Source organism: Mytilus edulis, chromosome 10 (assembly GCF_963676685.1).
Source record: "Mytilus edulis chromosome 10, xbMytEdul2.2, whole genome shotgun sequence".
Classification (NCBI taxonomy): domain Eukaryota; kingdom Metazoa; phylum Mollusca; class Bivalvia; order Mytilida; family Mytilidae; genus Mytilus; species Mytilus edulis.
In genome coordinates this window covers 12,125,400-12,144,457 of record NC_092353.1, presented here as the reverse complement: position 1 = coordinate 12,144,457, position 19,058 = coordinate 12,125,400, and the positions used below count along the sequence as shown (strand labels likewise).

At 32.5% G+C, this 19,058-nt stretch overlaps 2 protein-coding genes across 2 annotated transcripts; both read left to right on the top strand.

Moving 5' to 3' along the window:
* The first annotated feature begins 2,566 nt into the window (after nucleotides 1-2,566).
* LOC139493418 (zinc finger C4H2 domain-containing protein-like) lies at nucleotides 2,567-9,702 on the top strand. Its single transcript, XM_071281814.1, has 5 exons — nucleotides 2,567-2,702; nucleotides 5,531-5,702; nucleotides 6,263-6,435; nucleotides 7,050-7,212; nucleotides 9,140-9,702. The coding sequence occupies exons 1-5, from the start codon at nucleotides 2,647-2,649 to the stop codon at nucleotides 9,251-9,253; spliced, it is 678 nt and encodes a 225-aa protein (XP_071137915.1). The 5' UTR covers nucleotides 2,567-2,646; the 3' UTR covers nucleotides 9,254-9,702.
* A 5,787-nt stretch (nucleotides 9,703-15,489) lies between these two features.
* Nucleotides 15,490-18,016, top strand: LOC139492344 (cerebellin-1-like). Its single transcript, XM_071280554.1, has 3 exons — nucleotides 15,490-15,782; nucleotides 16,861-16,903; nucleotides 17,576-18,016. Exons 1-3 carry the CDS (start codon nucleotides 15,549-15,551, stop codon nucleotides 17,980-17,982), a joined length of 684 nt encoding a protein of 227 aa, XP_071136655.1. The 5' UTR covers nucleotides 15,490-15,548; the 3' UTR covers nucleotides 17,983-18,016.
* Nucleotides 18,017-19,058: the final 1,042 nt, after the last annotated feature.

Here is a 19,058-nt window from a genome sequence, read left to right as displayed (position 1 = left end):
ATAACAATACAAAAACAGGTCCGCAATAAGTGGTGCACAGTTAGTCCCCATTGGAATTCCAATAACTTGACGATATACGGAATCTCCAAAGCGAACAAAAATGTTATCAAGTAAAAATTCAAGTGCATAAATAGTATCAAAGCATGTCCAATTGACATAGTTCTTTTGTTTATTGCTACTAAAAAATGATCTAAAAGAGTTTGAACATATGTACTCGCATTCCGACTTTTTAAATGCCCAGTTAATTAGAGATGTGAATTTTTTCTTAATAAGAATATGAGGCAAAGTGGTATATAGGGTAGAAAAATCAAAACTTTGAACAGATTCAAAATCACCAATATATGCATGCAATTTATCAAGTACTTCCAACGAGTTTTTGACACTCCAAAAGTAATTAATTCCACTATTTTCAAAGGCCTTATTTGAACAATTTATTATCAGGTTTTTTATTGTACCAAGTGTACTAGTTAGTAAAACAGACAATTTAGTAGTTGAACAATGGCTGGAAGATGAAATAAATCTATATTTGTAAGGTTTTTTGTGCAGCTTCGGAAGCCAGTACATTGTTGGGACTTTCATTGTGTTTGGTTCTGCTTGTAAAGAAGTAGCTAAAAGTTTATGTTTGTTACAGATGTCGTTTTCTGAAAATGAAGTCAGTTGGAATGTTGGTGAATTCGTGATTTCCTTTTGCAGAACCTCTATATAAAATTTACGTCAAACAATAATGATATTATTAGCAGCTTTATCAGCCGGGACAAAAACAAATTCCTTGGCTAGTTCTGTTAGTTTATTTTTGATACGCGAAATAGGGTTTTTATAGTTTTTGTTGAGGGTAAAATGTTCTTTAAAATGTTGTATTCGAATATCAACTATCTTCATTACTGAATTAAAAAAAGAGTCCAAAGATTTTTTGTCAGCTTTTTCCCGTTTTACCCATTTCAAACAGTAGGCGCGGAGTGAGTCGTTGATGATATTACGACACTCATTCCAGTTAACAGTTGACGGGGGACGATATTTAGGTCCTTTACTGAGGAATGATTTTAACTCTCGGTCGCGAACGATGTTAAGGTCTCCTGTTATAACAATGTATATATTTAAAAGATAACAGAGAAACAAAAATACTGTCCAGTACAAAAGACCTCACAAACTATCAACACCCAATTCCCCTGAGTAAAAAACAGAAATACAACCAAATAACACATGTATGACATGGTCCAGATAACCAATATAAAAAAATAGATGTGGTATGAATGCCAATGAGACAACTCTGCACAAGAGACCAAATGACACATAAATTAACAACTATAGGTCACCATATGGCTTGCTTTTACCACAAAATGTGGTGGAGTTAATCCATTTTTTACATGAGAACACAATCTTTCATTTGTCCCTCTGAAGTTTTTCTACAAGATGTAAAAATGAAAATATAATGAAAAAAACGGACGTTTAATAGATATCCAACAATAAGATGAGAAATGTTTTCCTGGTCAAATCTTTTGTTTTTTTAGATGTTTTTAAGTCTGAAATCAAACTAGCACACAGACCAATTTGTGAAAGTAGTATGGCAAATGACCATTATTTAAATTTTACTAAGTTTTATATTTTTAAATGAATATTTTGTGTTGGATATGCTTTTAAAAATGAATCATTAATTCTTTAAAAAAAATGATATAAAAAAAGGGGGAGGTAACAATAAGTTTATTTCTTTGGAAATTATTAGGGAGTTGCCAAGTGATTTTTATGCAGGGCTAGGGTGATTTTTTTTTTAAAGGGGGACAGGAGTTTTTGATTTAAAAAAATCACAGGCGCTTGGGTCTGTGATACAGATTTTTTTTTTTTTTTTTTTTTTTTTTTATTAAAATATTAAGTTTTCTATATTTATAATACATATCTATCACTTCTGTGCATGTCTCGCCTAGTTTCGAGTGATTTAAACGACCCAGAGAAAATACCCAATTTTACTATCCATACCTGAAGAAACAAAGTATGGATAGTAAAATTTTGTATTTTCTCTGGGTCGTTTAAATCACTCGAAACTAGTTGAGACATGCACAGAAGTGATAGATATGTATTATAAATATAGAAAACTTAATATTTTAATAAAAAAAAAAAAAAAAAAAAAAATCTGTATCATAGACATAACGTTAGTTACAACATTAAGCAAATAAGAAGCACAGACTACATAATAAATAAATAAGAATAATTTGAGAAGCTAATTACATGATAATTACTTTATTGCTGTATTCTATTTAAATTTCTGTGGCTCAACTTGTTTCTCTATTCTTTTAAATTTTTTTCACCATAGTCTGATCAAGGATTTGTATAATCTAACTATACAAATAAATCCTTGGTCTGATGAGGAGGAACTGGGAGAAGAAAATTTTAGCAAAATGAGAGATTGACAGAAAACTTTACTCCAGTAGTCAGTAGTAGATTATTTCTTGGACTACTCAACTATATAAGTTATATGAATCATTCAAAAAGTTGGGAGAGTTTCCAATAATATTAATATTTCAATGAATCCGGAATATTAAACGTTTCTCTCCGTTTTTTGTTTAATTTTATAATAGATCATCAGTACGTTTGTAAAACACTAAGTTTATTGTGAAATATTAAGCTTTTTACTAACTCCGAAAGCTATAAACAATGGAAGAAAAAGAAATCGAACTTTTGAATAAATTGGAAAATGTGAAGGAACTTAGGTATATTTTTATACATTGAACCCTTAACAAGGCGTTTTTTTGTAACGCACAAGTCGTTTTTTTGTAACGCATATCACAGTTAGCACAGTTAACTCCACGTTTTCAGACCTTGCATGTTGACTAACTGGAGATCATTATAAATTATTTTGTCCTTAAGGTTCATGTGGACCCTGTGGCTAAAATGGCTGTATTTTCACCTCAAATTTTACTCTGAATACAGGCAAACCTGTGCATCTGAAAAAAAAGTTTTAAGGCATAGCATGCCCTAGATAAATAGAATTCAAATGCATTGTATGAATTAGAAAATTCATAACTTAACTGGTTTTTTCCGTACACTTTTTTTCATCCCTGCAGAAGATGATAAAATTAACAAACAGTTCAGTTTACCTTGATATGGTCCACTCAGGTACACAGTTTAAATGACCAATTATTGTTAGGTCCATCGCATGTCCTTGTCAAGCAGTACAGCTCACTTCAATTATTACCTATGGGGAAGTGCTCAAACCTGTTTCCTAACTTAGTTTATTTTGGCACCTTCTGGAGGAATGAAAAAAGGTGCACGGCAAAATCCTGGTAAGTTTTATTTTTCTAAAACAAAACATATTTGAAATTTATTTATCTAGGGCATGCTGATGCCTGGAATTTTTTTACAGATGCGCAGGTTTGTCTGTACTCAGAGTAAATTTTGAGGTGAAAATACGGCCATTTTAGCCATAGGGTCCACATGAACCTTAAAAATTACCACTGTACCAGTCGGGTCTACCAATTTACCTCTAGCACAATAACCAATAGCTCTACCAGTCAGGGGACTTACCGAAATAAGTGATTTTTAAATCACTTATTTGAGTAGCAAATTCAAAGTTTTGTCACAAATTGTGATTTTGTAGTTTTACCAAAATTTTAAACACATAGGTCATTTGTAGGTTTAAATAATATCTTTTCATTAGTAAAATTGAAAAAAATGAATTTTTTGCTTCTTTTATGTATCAAGGTTTATGCCTTTGATGCTATCATATAGCTGCAAATTCTATTTTAGTTGAAAAAAATGCTATAATAATGGCTTTACATAATGAACTGATACTTTCTTAACAGATTTTTCCCAGCAGTGGGAGTATTTTTCCCATAAAGTTCCTATAAAGTTCAAGGTTTCATCTTTCAGATTATGTAATAAAATTCTACTGTTCGCGATAAAAATGTCACTGTTCGATAAAAATGTCACTGTTCAGGGGTGTTGAAATTAGTGGGGGTTATTAAAATAATGATACTTAAAGAAATGATTTTTGGGAAGGAAATTGAGGTATGATACTTAAACAAGTGATTTTTATGTCATTATCCTAGATTCAGTACAAGGTCATCACCTGAAATGACCTGGTCATCCTAGACAACACAGATGTTGGTTCTGATAAGTTTAGAAACATAATTAGTCCCTTGATCATTAGTATTCTATGTTTAAAGCTACAGTAAAATTAAATCACTTCTTCTAGTGATTATTTTGTACTACTTAAATAAGTGATTATTAAAGAAAGACAACTTTTACTTTCAACCTTTATGGAAATAATGTTACTTGAATCAGTGATTTAAAAAATCACTCATTTAAGTAAGTCCCCTGACTGTCTACCAACAAGAATAAAGGAATACTTCAAAGAGCAACTATGGAGTGTGGTTTTATATCAAATAGGTCTGAGGGAAGAACCCCTACACCAACGCTTCAGTACATTGCTCATATCTTGATCTACAGGAGTACAGGATTTCTTATTAGATGTGTAGCGGGGTTGCTTCTCCTTAGTACAGGTAGAACATATAAAGCCAGTCTTAATCAACTGAGCTAGGGAATCGATTCTTTGGCTCAGTGGGTTAACACACTGACTGTCACACAGGCGACTGGGGTTCGAATCCTGGTGGTGACGATATAAATTTGTAGAGTAGATACATGCTCTCCGGTTACATTTGGTGCCAAACAAAAAATTCCACGATGTTTATCTGGAGTATAGCCAGGGTTTGTGTTAAGAGTCATATATAAAGATATGATGACTCTTGTCATGCTTGTGGTGGGGGAATAGTGTAGCAGGGTTGCTTCTCCTTAGTACAGGTAGAACATATAAAGCCAGTCTTAATCAAGTGAGCTAGGGAATCGATTCTTCGGCTCAGTGGGTTAACGCACTGACGGTCACACAGGCGACTAGGGTTCGAATCCTGGTGGTGACGATATAAATTTGTAGAGTAGATACATGCTCTCCGGTTACACATGTTTGAAAAACAAGTGTCTATTTGTTGTTCAGATAAGAAAATAAACCATTTACAAAACCAACATTGTGACCAAGGCAAGGGAAGTTACTCAAACTGAAATTATGTCATATTGAAACCTTTATTAACATGTATCTGTTAAATTTTGTAATCAACGAAAGGGTAGTGTCATTAGGAAATAAAGAATTCGATTTTTTGAATTCGTATTTATCTATCATGTCCATATCAACTCAGTGATAATAAAAAAACTGAGCATATGATTATGAAGAACTTATATTTTAACTAAATATCAAAATTTGTTGTAAAGTCTGTGACAATTGTACACTATTAACAAACAAATGATTAATGAAGCTAACAGTTGTCATGGTTGTATAGAATTTAGAAATTTCAGTTTTAAATACATCGTAACATGTACAAAATTAAAGATAAAAAAATGAACTTGAGTTTTCTTGAGTTAATAGTGTAGAATTCATCTTGATTTATTGATCAGTTAGAAAATTATTTTATCAGTTGTCATGATTGTAACAAGTGACCTGTTTGAAAATGTTCTCAGTTAAAAGTTCTTTTGAATACTATGTTTTTAGAAGTAGGACAGTTCAGTTAGAGAAGATCCGTGGGAAGTTAAGACATGAGATTGATGGGTCAGAAACAGAGGAGAAAAGATTGGAGGAATATAAACAGGAAATGGATCTCTTGTTACAGGAGAAAATGGCACATGTTGAGGAACTCAGACTTATCCATGCTGATATTAATCTGGTAAATATTTAACTTGAAAAAAGAATATAAGAATTATTTATTAATAATTTGGGGTTCTTCAGTATACATGGTATATGTAATGAAAAGTTGCATGAAGATTTAAAGTGAATGAATAAAATCCACTTTTCAAAGCAGTATCAGTGTTATTGTTAAAAGAAATATATTGTTACCAATCCAAGAATTTAAAGATCCAATCTACGAAATAACTCAACAAATTTTCATTGTGCCCACATGTGCATGCTCTTTTTCAACATGTTAAATGATATAGAAAATGCAAGAAATAACATCTTTAATTTTCAGTGATCCCCAATATAATTTTAGTAAAGAAATATACATATAGTCAGATGATACAAAAAAGTTGTTAACATTTTGAATTGATGAGCAAAATTAGAATTACCCTTATACTAAAGCAGAAGATGCCACAAATTATTTCGGGTGATGTTATGTTCATGATTTTTTTTATCAATTTCATAATACATGCATAATACATGTACTTTATGTACATGTACGTACTATTGCATGTATTGATGAATATCTTATAATGAAATGTCTAATTCCAGATGGAGACCACCATCAAACAAGCTGAAGAGGACAGGAATAGATGTTTAGATAATGCTAAGAAAATGTATGAAGAATTTAAACCCTTAAAAGATGATATAGACCACATGAGAAATTTGATGGGAATGGAGAAATTACCAAGTCTGAATGAGGATGAAGAGAAACTTACTCCAGAGTAAGTCTTTTTCATTATAAATTTCAAATATATATATAACTTTCATTACTTTAGAATTGCATTAAAATTCTTTATAAAACTCTCAATTTAAATCCAATTGAAAACTAAAATTGAGAAAGGAAATGGTGAATATGTCAAAGCGACAACCACCCGACCATAGAGCAAACAACAGCCGAAGGCAACCATATACATTATGTAAGTCATTTACTGTTAATATTTATTTGAAAAAATGTGCTAAAGAACCCAACACCAGCTGAACATGCTGAAGAACCCAGCACCAGCTGAACATGCTGAAGAACCCAGCACCAGCTGAACATGCTGAAGAACCCAACACCAGCTGAACATGCTGAAGAACCCCACACCAGCTGAACATGCTGAAGAACCCAACACCAGCTGAACATGCTGAAGAACCCAACACCAGCTGAACATGCTGAAGAACCCCACACCAGCTGAACATGCTGAAGAACCCAACACCAGCTGAACATGCTGAATGCAGGGACATGAGGCACATGCAATGTTATCTAAACAGGTTTTCTCTCCAGTTATGAATTTTGATAGGGACAAAAAATCAATTTAAATGAATTCAGAATAATGATACATTTTTGTGATTACAGATTTTTTGAGAAGCAGAGTACAGAATGGAACACAGAAGCCCCTCCTGAACCAAACATTCCTCAACCATTGAACATTCCAGCACCCAATACTCAACCAATACCTGTACCACGGAATAAACCTACAGAGAGACAGCCTTTTAGACAGCAACCTCCTCCAATGAAGGTTTGTGTTCTGGTGTTTCCCTTGTCAAATAAAACATGAACAAGTTGCATGAGTTGAAGATTTTTTATTGATGTAGATATTTAAATTGAAAACAACCCTGAAATAATAAGAAATAAAATTCTTATATAGTACAATCAATTATCATAAAATAAATATCTTAATATGCATACAGTAAAACTGTTTAGTTTCTTTCACTTTATAATACAAATGTAATGGTTTTACATGCCACACAAAACAATCTTATTAATTCTGTATAAAATTATTACATAATAAATTCTTTGCATTTCATGCTTAAACTTATTAATTACTAAGTTATGTTCTACCGGACACAAATTATGATTATTGCAAAAAACATAAAAAGGTATATTCTGAATCATAAAATGTAGCTCTTCTACATTGTTGAAACTTTCTGCTTGTGCTCACCAGGCCACATTGATACATGTATAACTGTAAAAATCATGCCTTCAGAAGATTACAATGGGGTTTTCTCCTGGATTGCAAATGGTTGGAATTTAATTAATTTTCAAACATTTCAGCCTGAGCATCACTGAAGAGACCAAAATTTTTATGCTACCCCCTGTAGTGGAGGGGACATTTAGTTTTAACCATGTTCGTATGTCGAAATTGATTTCCATTCTCTCAATTTATATCTGCCAACACCAAATGAAATGAAACTTATTCTTATAAACAATACCCTAATTACCACAAAACACAGATCAATAGTAAATTTGGTTGGCTTAACCTTTATAATTACCTTCAAATTTTACAAATGTTTCCTTCCTCTAACTTAATTTTTCCTCAATCAAATAATATGAATCTGAAACAAAATGCTTACTACCACAACATACAGGTCAAACTGGAATTTTGGTGGTGTCAATTTTACCATTCTTAAGTTACGCCCATTTACATTACTGTATTTTTCTATTTCATTCTCTAACTTAGTTTGCCTTAACCAAAGGTTATGAAACTTAAACACAATGCTCATTACTAAAACTCAGATCAAATACAAATTTACAGTCACTATTACTGTTCTTGCTTGATGTCCCTTTGAAATTTTATATGATGCAAGCAGCATTATCTGTAGTCCAAATAATTATGACGTCTGGCAAGGAAGGCGTCCCAGAAAAAAAATAAAATAGCCTTGCCAGACGTCATAATTATTTGGACTACATTATCTGTGACCAATGGACACATTCCCCATTTATTTTTAAATGATTCAGTAAAACTATTGTTGTTAAATACATTACAACTTATCAAGTTATGAAATCTAAATTTAAAAAAAACTTTTAAAGAGTTATAAAATTAATATACAGAAGATGCTATAACCAATGAATTAAAGTATCAACCACAGAGCTGTACACAAAATGATAAGTATAAAAAAGTAAAATCACAAAAATACTGAACCCCGAATTGTTAATGTCTGTGTCATTTTGGTCTCTTGTGGACAGTTATCTCATTGGCAATCATACCACATCTTTTTTATATCTGAGGAAAATTCAAATCATAAAGTTCTTAATCAAATGGCAAAATCAAATGATAAAACACATCAAACGATAAATCACATCAAACAAATGGACAACAACTTTCATATTCCTGACTTTGTATAGGCATTTTCTTATGTAGAAAATGGTGGATGGAACCTGGTTTTATAGCGCTAAACCTCTCACTTGTATGACAGTAGCATCGAAACAGAGATAATAAGTAAATGTGTGGAAATAGGGGTACAGCAGTCATCACCGTATCAGAATCTCAATTAGAACAAAAACAAACAAATATTAAACAAAGAAGCACAAAAAAGCATCTATCAAATTTAAAAGATACAGCTTTAATAAAACTTGCTACTACTGTTTTACTCTATACGTAGTAGTAAAATCGTTATTTATTATGATGAAACCTAACTTATATATTGTGTTACTTTTGTCTTCAGGCTTGTTTATCTTGTCATCAACAAATCCACCGTAATGCACCAATCTGTCCTCTATGTAAAGCAAAAAGTAGATCCAGAAATCCCAAGAAACCAAAGAGGAAACTCGACGAATGAGAGATTATCTTTCAGAACCAATGGTGCTGACATGATGGTTGTGAGAAATAGGGTTCATTGTCCCAATATGATGTCCTTAGCTTGTAGACAGTAGTGATGTAGATCTCAGACTATTCGTAATAAACAGTAGTATACAAATTTTGTTGAAATGAAGATACCACATCAGCATTGATCAAATAATATAGAAATGTTGTAATGTATTTATTTTGTTAAAGATCATTTGAATTGGCAAATATTTTGTATGTAAGATCATGGTTTTATGTTTTATTCATCAATCAGGAATTACTATGGTAGCATTTTAGCAGCTTGATTTTTTATATCATATTTTTTTTATAAATTTTTGTTCCTTATAAATGTAAAATGTTGTGTTAATGGCTGATATTATGAAGGTATTTGTTCTTTGATGAAAACAACTTTAAAAATTTGGTTAATAAAATCTTGTAAACAAATATTTTTATGCTTTAATAGGGCCCAGCAAATAAATCAGAGAAAGGCCTATAGTAATCAGTGTGATAACATTCCATGTATTGTTGTGTCCGTTCATGCATCTGTCTGTCACAAATCATTTCTGATCTCTTAACTTTCAAATCAATTGGATTTGGGTAATGTAACTTTGTATGATTAGGGACGACATCCAAAGTTTAATGTAGGATAAAAAACTTAATTCATATAGTCTTTTTCACTACCCCCTCCCCCTTCTTAATTTGGAAAAAATGGATTGACCAATATGAATATATGTAAAATCGATTTTGAAAAAGCAAAAGCTCAAAGAACGGCCTTCAACACAAAGCCTTGGCTCACACTAAACAGCAAACTATAAAGGATCATAATATGACAAGTGCAAAAGCATGCAAACAGAAAACCAACAGTCTAATCTATATCAAAATTGAGAAAAGAGAACCACATCAATAAACCACAACCACTGAACAACAGGTTCCTGATTAAGGACAGGTGCAAACAAATGCAGTGGGTTTAAACATTTTAACTGGCGCCAGCCTTCACCTTAATCTGTATTAATAGTGTTCACATTACAATATAGAAAGACACACTATCAACTGAAATGGCTTAACTCAACCAATAAAAATATTTATTAACAAAAACAAGTAAACCTACACTGAACAAATAAATTTGATGTATGACACAATGTAAATGAGACAATATCTGAAAAAGTCTAATTTCCATGTCCCGCACTTCACCAGCAATTATTTTTTTATTCGACCATCTTTTTGGAAAATTAAGTTTCAGTATAAATTAAATTATATAATGCACCATGGCCTGCCAATTAAACACTCATTCTTATATTTCTTCCAATAAAATATTGTAATTTAAATGTTCAACCCCCCTAAAATCATGTTGTCCCCTGTGTTTTTTTGAAACTAAATCATTCAAATAATATCCAAATTAATTAAACAGGCGTCCGATTCTCACATATATGATATATTATATAATATACTTGCCCCTAATTTGTCTTTTTATGTTATAACTATAGCATGTAATAAAATTTTGCAAATTTTAACAGAAAAAAAATTTGTCCCCAGGGGTGATTTCCCTCCTGTTACCACTGGGTTTTTTTTTACCTGTGGAAACGTTTACAAGACCAAGAGTTATTTTCCCATTATGTATTGTGAAGAGCATCATTTCCTGAATGCATTAGTACAAAGAAATAGTTGGAAAGGCGGCCAGGTTTGAAAATTCAAGCCCATCCAAGGTAAGAATTTATAGAAAAATACTTAATGGTGTTCTATCCTGTTACAGCCTTTTCTTACACTTTCTGAGAATATTTTTAAGTGTGCACCACAGCATTAAGTGTGTTTTTATATCATCTTTTTAAAAGTTATATGTCACAGGAAATACACTTACATTTAATGTGATAAAAAGGACAAAAACTCTCGCGTAATTCCTTTCTGTTACGTTCTGTCATGTTACCTGATAAAAAGTAACAGCATAACCATCATCAGTAACAGGAAGGATGTTCAAGACAATTTTACTGAAGAATCGAAAAGTTAATCTACTATATGCCAACCATTTCATTTAATATAAGTTATCACCACCATATAAAATAAATTTCAAAAGAATATACAGTATATTGAATAAAAAAAATAGGTTTTTTGCTTTTGATAACAGCGGAGAACATTGTGCAATTCTAGTATAGTAGATAGTAACAGAAAGGAATTTATTTTAGAATTTTTCATTACCTAGGCAGATTTTTCATCTTACAAATACAGTTTCAAAGGATAAATGACATTGTTTGCTGCTATCTTCCAATTGTGACCAATTTAAAATGATGTATTTTTCTTAAACATTAAAGTAAAGCAGAAAAATCCTTTCTGTTACCAACTCTGTCCTGTTACCGTTGTGCTGTTACTCAAGATTCTTTCATGTTACCGACATATCTGACTATATTTACGTATATTTCTAAACCTTTTGTATTGCAAATGCTAAAATCAATAATTGGCATTTGATAAACTATTGCAGGATATACTAGTAAACCACAAATAGTGTCTTAAACTTATTCCTTATTCCCATTAGAAACTTTTTAAAATTGATTCACTTTGGTAACAGGAAAGAACTGGATTTTTTTTGTACCATTTTTAAAATAGCCATTGTTTCCTTATTAAACAATTGTTTGAATTACAGACAACAGTTCCTAGATCCCCAATGTGTGTTCTTCGATTTGTGCTATTAAAATACTGGGTCTAAAAAAAAAATTGTTGTTTTTTCTTATTTCCAAAAATTAGACTTTTTCAGATATTGTCTCAAATACAAAATTAATAAATCAAGGGTGGAGGCAAGATGTAAAACAATAACAGAAAGACAACAATGAACTTGGACAAAATACCATTGAATAAAAAAATGACACGGGTAAATAAAATAATTCTGTTGTAAGGAGTACGTGTAGTACAGAAATATTTTTTTACAAAATAAATAAATTTGTTGTTCATAGTACGAGAACTGAAGTGGAATTATAGCATATTTAATACTAATCAAATGTGGTATATATTAAAAAAAAACATGAATAGTGAGACAAGATGGGACACAAAATAAGTAAATATCAAATAACAAAAATGCATCACAAATTGTATCAACAGACCAAATTAAAACTAAAGTATGATTTGAGAGTGCTAGCAGTTACTGAAAGCTAGTTTGTACAAATTAAAGGACACAACAATGAAGATCATGCTAAAAAACCTTTCAAATTACTAATAGTCTCAATCCTGTACATATGTACAAAATTGTTTCTGCTCTCTAACTTACAATCACCTTGGATTTGGGGAATGTAACCTGGCACGGTTGTTCATCATTGCTAGAAAAAGTATGATGAGCCCCCTCTAAGGCAGTAAGTGGGCCCCGACTTCTGAATTTTTTTGGATCTGCCACTGATTAAAGACACTGCGAATAAGCATGGTAAGTAAACAAATTGTTTCTGCTCTAAATATAGTTCATACATATTATCCTTTTATGTATTATCCAAGACAACCAAGGTGGAGGAGTTTCTCGCTGCATTGAAGACCCAATGGAGGCCTTCGGCTGTTATCTGCTCTTTGGTCGGGTTGTTGTCTCTTTGACACATTCCCTATTTCCATTCTCAGTTTTATTGTTCTGAACAAAGGCTTTGAGGAGCAGTTTTTATTTTGCACTAATTAAGAGCTCAATACTGTCAATGAGGCCTGTGTATATGCACATATTTAACGTAGCAAATTTTTGTAATTCATGTATGCAGGTGCCATTGAGTGAGGCATATGGTATATTACTATTTGAAAAATGAGAAAACTCTTAAATTTCAAGTTTGTAATAGATTCTAGTTTGAAGATAACATGTGGCAATTTTGATTTATTGATTGTTGGAGATTAAGTCCACTTGCAGAACTACTGGTTATAATACAGTATTGGTCAGTTTTGATTGAGGCTCAGAAGGAAAACTTGCAATTCTTGTCAACTTTGAATTGAGTAGATGAACCACTTAGACCTCTCTGCCACCAAACCATGTATTTTGTTTGAAATATTGTCTTGCTGATTGTAAGGTAAAGACCGAGATAAAAACTTTCAGTAGTAATAATCCTTAAAGCTTAATTATTAACTAGTATATTTAAGATGCAAACACTCATCTCGAACCACAAGCTCCTACACTAAAGGCAAACAGGCTACCACTATATCTGAATATGATCCATTAAATATTAAATCTTGCTTTTACTGTGTTTGTGTTTGAAAGACGCAAAACGTCCAGTGTGAAATATTTCATGTATATCAGAACAAGAACATGTTGATGTGCAATGTTTAAAAATATGAACGCTGCTTTGAGCTTGCTATATTTTGTTTATTATCTCAAAAGCTGACTATAGGACATGTAACCTTAAACAAAATATTACATTAACCTCCAGATTTGATCTTTAACGAAAATACCACGTGTTTAGCACTCATACTTCAAAAATAAATTAGGAGGATAGAACGACCTAAATGTAAGGAAATAGTATATTAGTATTGTTAGAATTGTATGAATTATTAAGGCAGCAACCATTTAATTTTCTGGGGGGGGGGCTATGGTTTTTTTTTTCTGTGCAAACTTTTTTTTTCGCCTGTGGCGAAAAACAATTTATTTTTTTCGCGACAAATCGAAAACAATTTTTTTCTTTCAATTTTAGCATTACATATAGTGGCAGCTGAGGGTGAAACAAACAATTTTTTTTCTTCTCAGAATCAAAAACAAATTATTTTTTTCTCCAAAAACTGGAAACAAACTTTTTTTTCCAAAAAAAACCATAGCCCCCCCCCCCCCCCCCCCCCCAGAAAATCAAATGGGTGCTGCCTAATACGTACACTGTCAGATGATGTCATAGGTGTTTGTGTTGATCTTTGCTTTGAAACATGCATGGTATTGTGCCTTCTTCAATCGGACTTGTATTATTAAATTAAAAACTTCTGAATAGGAATTTGCTTTGGATATAAGAAATTTGAATAGAAATGCTACCATCAGCTGTGTGCTCCAGATCTCATGGTATAGCCAGTGGTTAGCTATTGAAGATGACTGAATAAGGGGGATGAATATTTGAACAACCAGGCCGCTGGAAGAAGAAGTGATAAAAAAAATTCCAGATCATTTCCTCAAATACATGACGGTTCTGGCACAATGTTTGTGTAAAGTTATCCCAATTGAGTAATGATTCTGAAATATAATCTTGGTAATAATGACATAAAGCTTTCTCAATCCAATAATCTTTTGGGTCCGACAATAAAAGACCTACAATCGTATAACTTGACATAAAGATAACTTTAAAAGGTTTTAACAGCCTCTCATTATTAAAAGGTATGTCACTCAATTTATGGAATCAAATGTCACAAAATAATATTAAAAGCATATAATTTTACTTCTAAAATACATATACTTACACCTCAGCATTTTCTACTTAATCTACGCTTCTATTGACTAAGTTTACATATATGTATAAAGTAAACTATAGAAATAAAAAGATGTGGTATGATTGCCAATAAGACAACTCGCCAACAGATACCATCCATGGCTAGCTATAAAAGGCCACAAAACAAATGTTAAACAAGAAAACTAAGGACCTTATTCATGTACAAAATTATGAATGGAAAAATTGGTATATATAGCAACAATAACAACCACATAGTTACATGATCCTTACTTAGAACAGGCACATACAGAATGTTGCGGTGGTTGCTCATGTTTGCGAGGTCCCAACCCTCCCAAAAACCTTGGACAGTGTAGTACCAGCACAACATATGAACATACTATAACAATCAGTTGCAAAGGTTTATCAGGCAAATTCAAGACAGTTAGAAGAAAAGCGAACTCTTACAAAAGGGTCAACTCGAAAACAAACTCACTGGTAACGCTATGACGAAAACAAAATGGTAAGCGACAAAAAGAAAAACAATAGTTCACAAACACAAAACTAAAGACTTTTAATAGCTTCATAAACCTCACTAGAACACCGGGGTGATAGCAGGTGCTCCGAATGTAATAAATAGACTAAGATACAAACAGCAGCCTCAATAACCAGTGTAAACTATTTCCACCAGACATAAAACATTGCACACCATTTATGTTACCAGTTTATACTAATTTGCAATAACCTTTTAAAATGGAAGAAACTGTTTCTTCGTGTGGTACATACATTTATACATATATATAAATACTATACTAGTTCTTAATCAAAATGATTTATTCTCAAATATTTCGATAAGAATATATAAGACTGAAGGAAGGGCACGTTCTTATCAATATTGTGCGTTCTAGATCGAATGTTGACTAATATTGAAATCGGAGAATAAACATGGAGCATATTTTTTCATCTGCTTGCTTATTGAAAGTGCTATTGGTTTGTAATCTCTGTTTTGTAGTAACTTGTTCAAATTTGGAAAAAAGATTGCTGGTAAACGATGGTGATTACGTGGAATCTCGTTTACATCAAATTGATGTTCAAATTCAAACTTTGATGGCGCAGTCTTCGTCAAAGGATCAGAAAATAGCACAGCTTACGAACCGTTTAAATGAAAAAGATGCTCAGGTAGGAAAAAAATCATTTTGTTTCTGGTTTTAAAAATAGTCAGTAATTAGCTATAGAATTCCAATATAATCATGATAATGGCAAAACAGTAAACCATAGGGTTAAAATAGTAAGAAAAAAAACCTGCACCATTCGTAAAAATATAAGGCTATTCGACCAATGCACTTTTGTTTGTTCTGATGTCTTCCTTTGGTGATATACTGGGTTTATTGTTCATTAACGTCTGAAAGTTACTAGGTCACGGGACAATGGCTTGGGACAGAAAACATAAGAGGAAGATATAAATTTCACAAGAACGAAACTTAAAAAACAGTCGGAGTAGGCTAAAGAAATCAAAAATTCAAAAGCGAAAATAATATGAAAACAAACATTAAAAAAATAAATTTTTGACCCCCCTTTTTTTTAAGACCAATGCTCTTGAATGGGGATATATAGTTGGACCCCGCGTTATCCTGGGTTGGAGCCTCCTTTCAAAAATTGTTGGATCCGCCCCTGGCATGTGAACCACCCAAACAGGAAATCCAACGGTCTAATCTATATAAAAAAACGAGAGACGAGAAGCACTTATAAACCACATCAACAAACGACAACCACTGAACAACCGTACAGGTTTCTGACTAAGGAAGGGGCAACCAAATACAGCGGATTACAGGTGCCGAACAACCCTAAACTGAAAATAAAATCACAACATAGAAGTCTTTATTATACTAATCAAAAAAAGCATGGCTGTTTTGGAATGCGTTCGAACAAAATGTGCACATATTTCTGACTGACTGTACAATTGTTTTAAAAGTTATGCACTATTAATTAAAAACAAAAAGAAATTCAAAATAAGCCATTCTTAATTTTTTTTTAGTCAGCGATACGAAATGATATGACTTCATTCATATTAGTGGTTGCTTTTGTCTACGTATAGTTGTGACTATTCCGTAATTTCATCTCTTTAAACCAGTAGTTTGGTAATTAAATTGGTACCGTTATTGTTAAACATATTCTTTATGGCTCTTACAAATGCACTGTTTTGAATTATCATTTCATTTCAGTCGAGATTTTAAATTGATTCTTGATCTTTTCACAGATAATGAATTTAACCAATCAATTGAAAAGCCTACGTCTGTCAGGTAAGATTTTTGTTTAAGGTATGACATGCTTACAATCTTAAGTTGTTATTAGATGATACGTGTGTACAAAAAGAGGAACAACAGAACAGATACTAGAGGGACAGACAAACTCATAAATCGAAAATAAACGGACAACGACTTGCTAAAAATGAAAGAAGACAATCAAACTGTTAACAATAGAACACATGACACAACATAGAAAACTAAATAAGCAACACGAACCCCACCAAAAACTAGGGGTGATCTCAGGTGCCCCGGAAGGGTAAGCAGATCCTGCTTCACATGTGGCACCCGTCGTGTTGCTTATGTTATAACAAATCCGGTAAATAGTCTAATTCGGTAGGACACATTCATGAAAGGGAAGGTACAACGTGCTTATATAATTCAATTCTGTGATTGCTGATTGAAAACTTTGGATGGTAATTAAGTTTGGATTTGGTGCCGAAGTTGACAAAATCAACACAAAAACATACGACAGAGTATTTGAAAGTAACTAAAGACACATATATATTCTACGACTATCTCGAAGAATGAAACATTCTATGATCTCAACGGGATTTATCAACAAGGTCACATTTTAAAACTTTAAACTTTATATAAGTTGTCTTGAGTATAAAAATAACATATCTTTTTATGCGACAAGGTGAAATCTAATTGTAATCTACATTTCAGGACATCCTAGTCAGGTTGTTGCGTTTACAGCCCTGCTTAACCACAGTATTACCGCTGGGGCACAACAGATCATTCGTTACGATACTACACTAACAAACACCGGAAATGCATACGATTCTACCTCCGGAATATTTGAAGTCCCAGTTAGCGGAATTTATAGTTTATCAGCCAGTTTGATGGGAGACCCACACAATGGGATTCATTTGCAGTTAGTTCAGAATGGTAAAGAGCTGGTACGTCTGTGGACCGGAGGTGGGGATAGCTACGAATTGGCTTCACACACAATAAACGTCAGACTTGACAAACATGATCGCATTTGGGTTCAAAATCTCCACCAAGCTAGTGTCTATGCAAGTGAAAAATATAACATTTTTTCAGGAGTACTACTTTTTGAAGGACAGTTTTAAACGGTGCGATAAACAATAAAAGTATAAGACTATGTTTTAAGGTCAATGTTTAAAAATATGTAACAATATTTTTGAAGTTCATGCGTTCGAAGCGCTCTCTGGATTTTAAGTTTCATTTGAATAAAACATTTCGTGAGATTAGTAGAAGGGGAGAGGTGTTTGTTACAGGTCTTAAAACCTTGGCGCCTTTTTGGAGGGGCGTGACCCTATGATGTTACAGGCGGTATCTGTTCATGTATGTTGGCCTTACACCATATGAGTCCTACACATCATATATATTCTTATAAACGGAACAAAACCCCATAATAAGTAATACTGGATTTTATAGGATTAATGCTTAAAACAAAGATAAACATACTTATCCATACTTAATGATAAATACAGAATGAGTCATACATGATCAGTTAATATAGGAAGTTTGACCATAATGTCATGAACGGTCAATAAATCATACCATACGATAATTTAATCATTCGTCCTCTGCGATTATCAAATGAATACACGCCATATGCGTATTACTACATATAAGAACACACGCAAATATGTTTTATCTTAAGAACACATGCCTGCATTAACATCTGAACAGTAAGTTAAAGGTCTTTTATAGTACCAACTGACACATTAAAATCAATAATCATCTTGTATCAAATAACAAACATATGACAAAATCAAAAGTTATCGACAAACGGAACGAGTGAAAAACAACTGTCAAATTCCTGACTCAAAAAAGGTACTTTTCGAAGCATATGGTGGGTTAAACTTGATTCTATTGCGTCTTTCTTTAGCGTCAGAATCTCATCCCAGCCAAACCAATCTACATCAGGAACGTTCAAGCCCATTCGCTGGATGGATGAATACCGTGCCATTCTAAAAGTCCACTCAATCAAACATAATAGCACGAAGACAAATAAAGGGAACACTGTAAAAAAAAAGAATAAAAAGATACGCAACTGCTGCACATAGAATCTATAACTCATGACCATCTTTTATTATTGATGAGGTAGATACTAAATATTTATCTATAAGGTTAAGTTACTTTCCAATTAACTTCTTGGGAAAAAGTACGAGACGTTCCT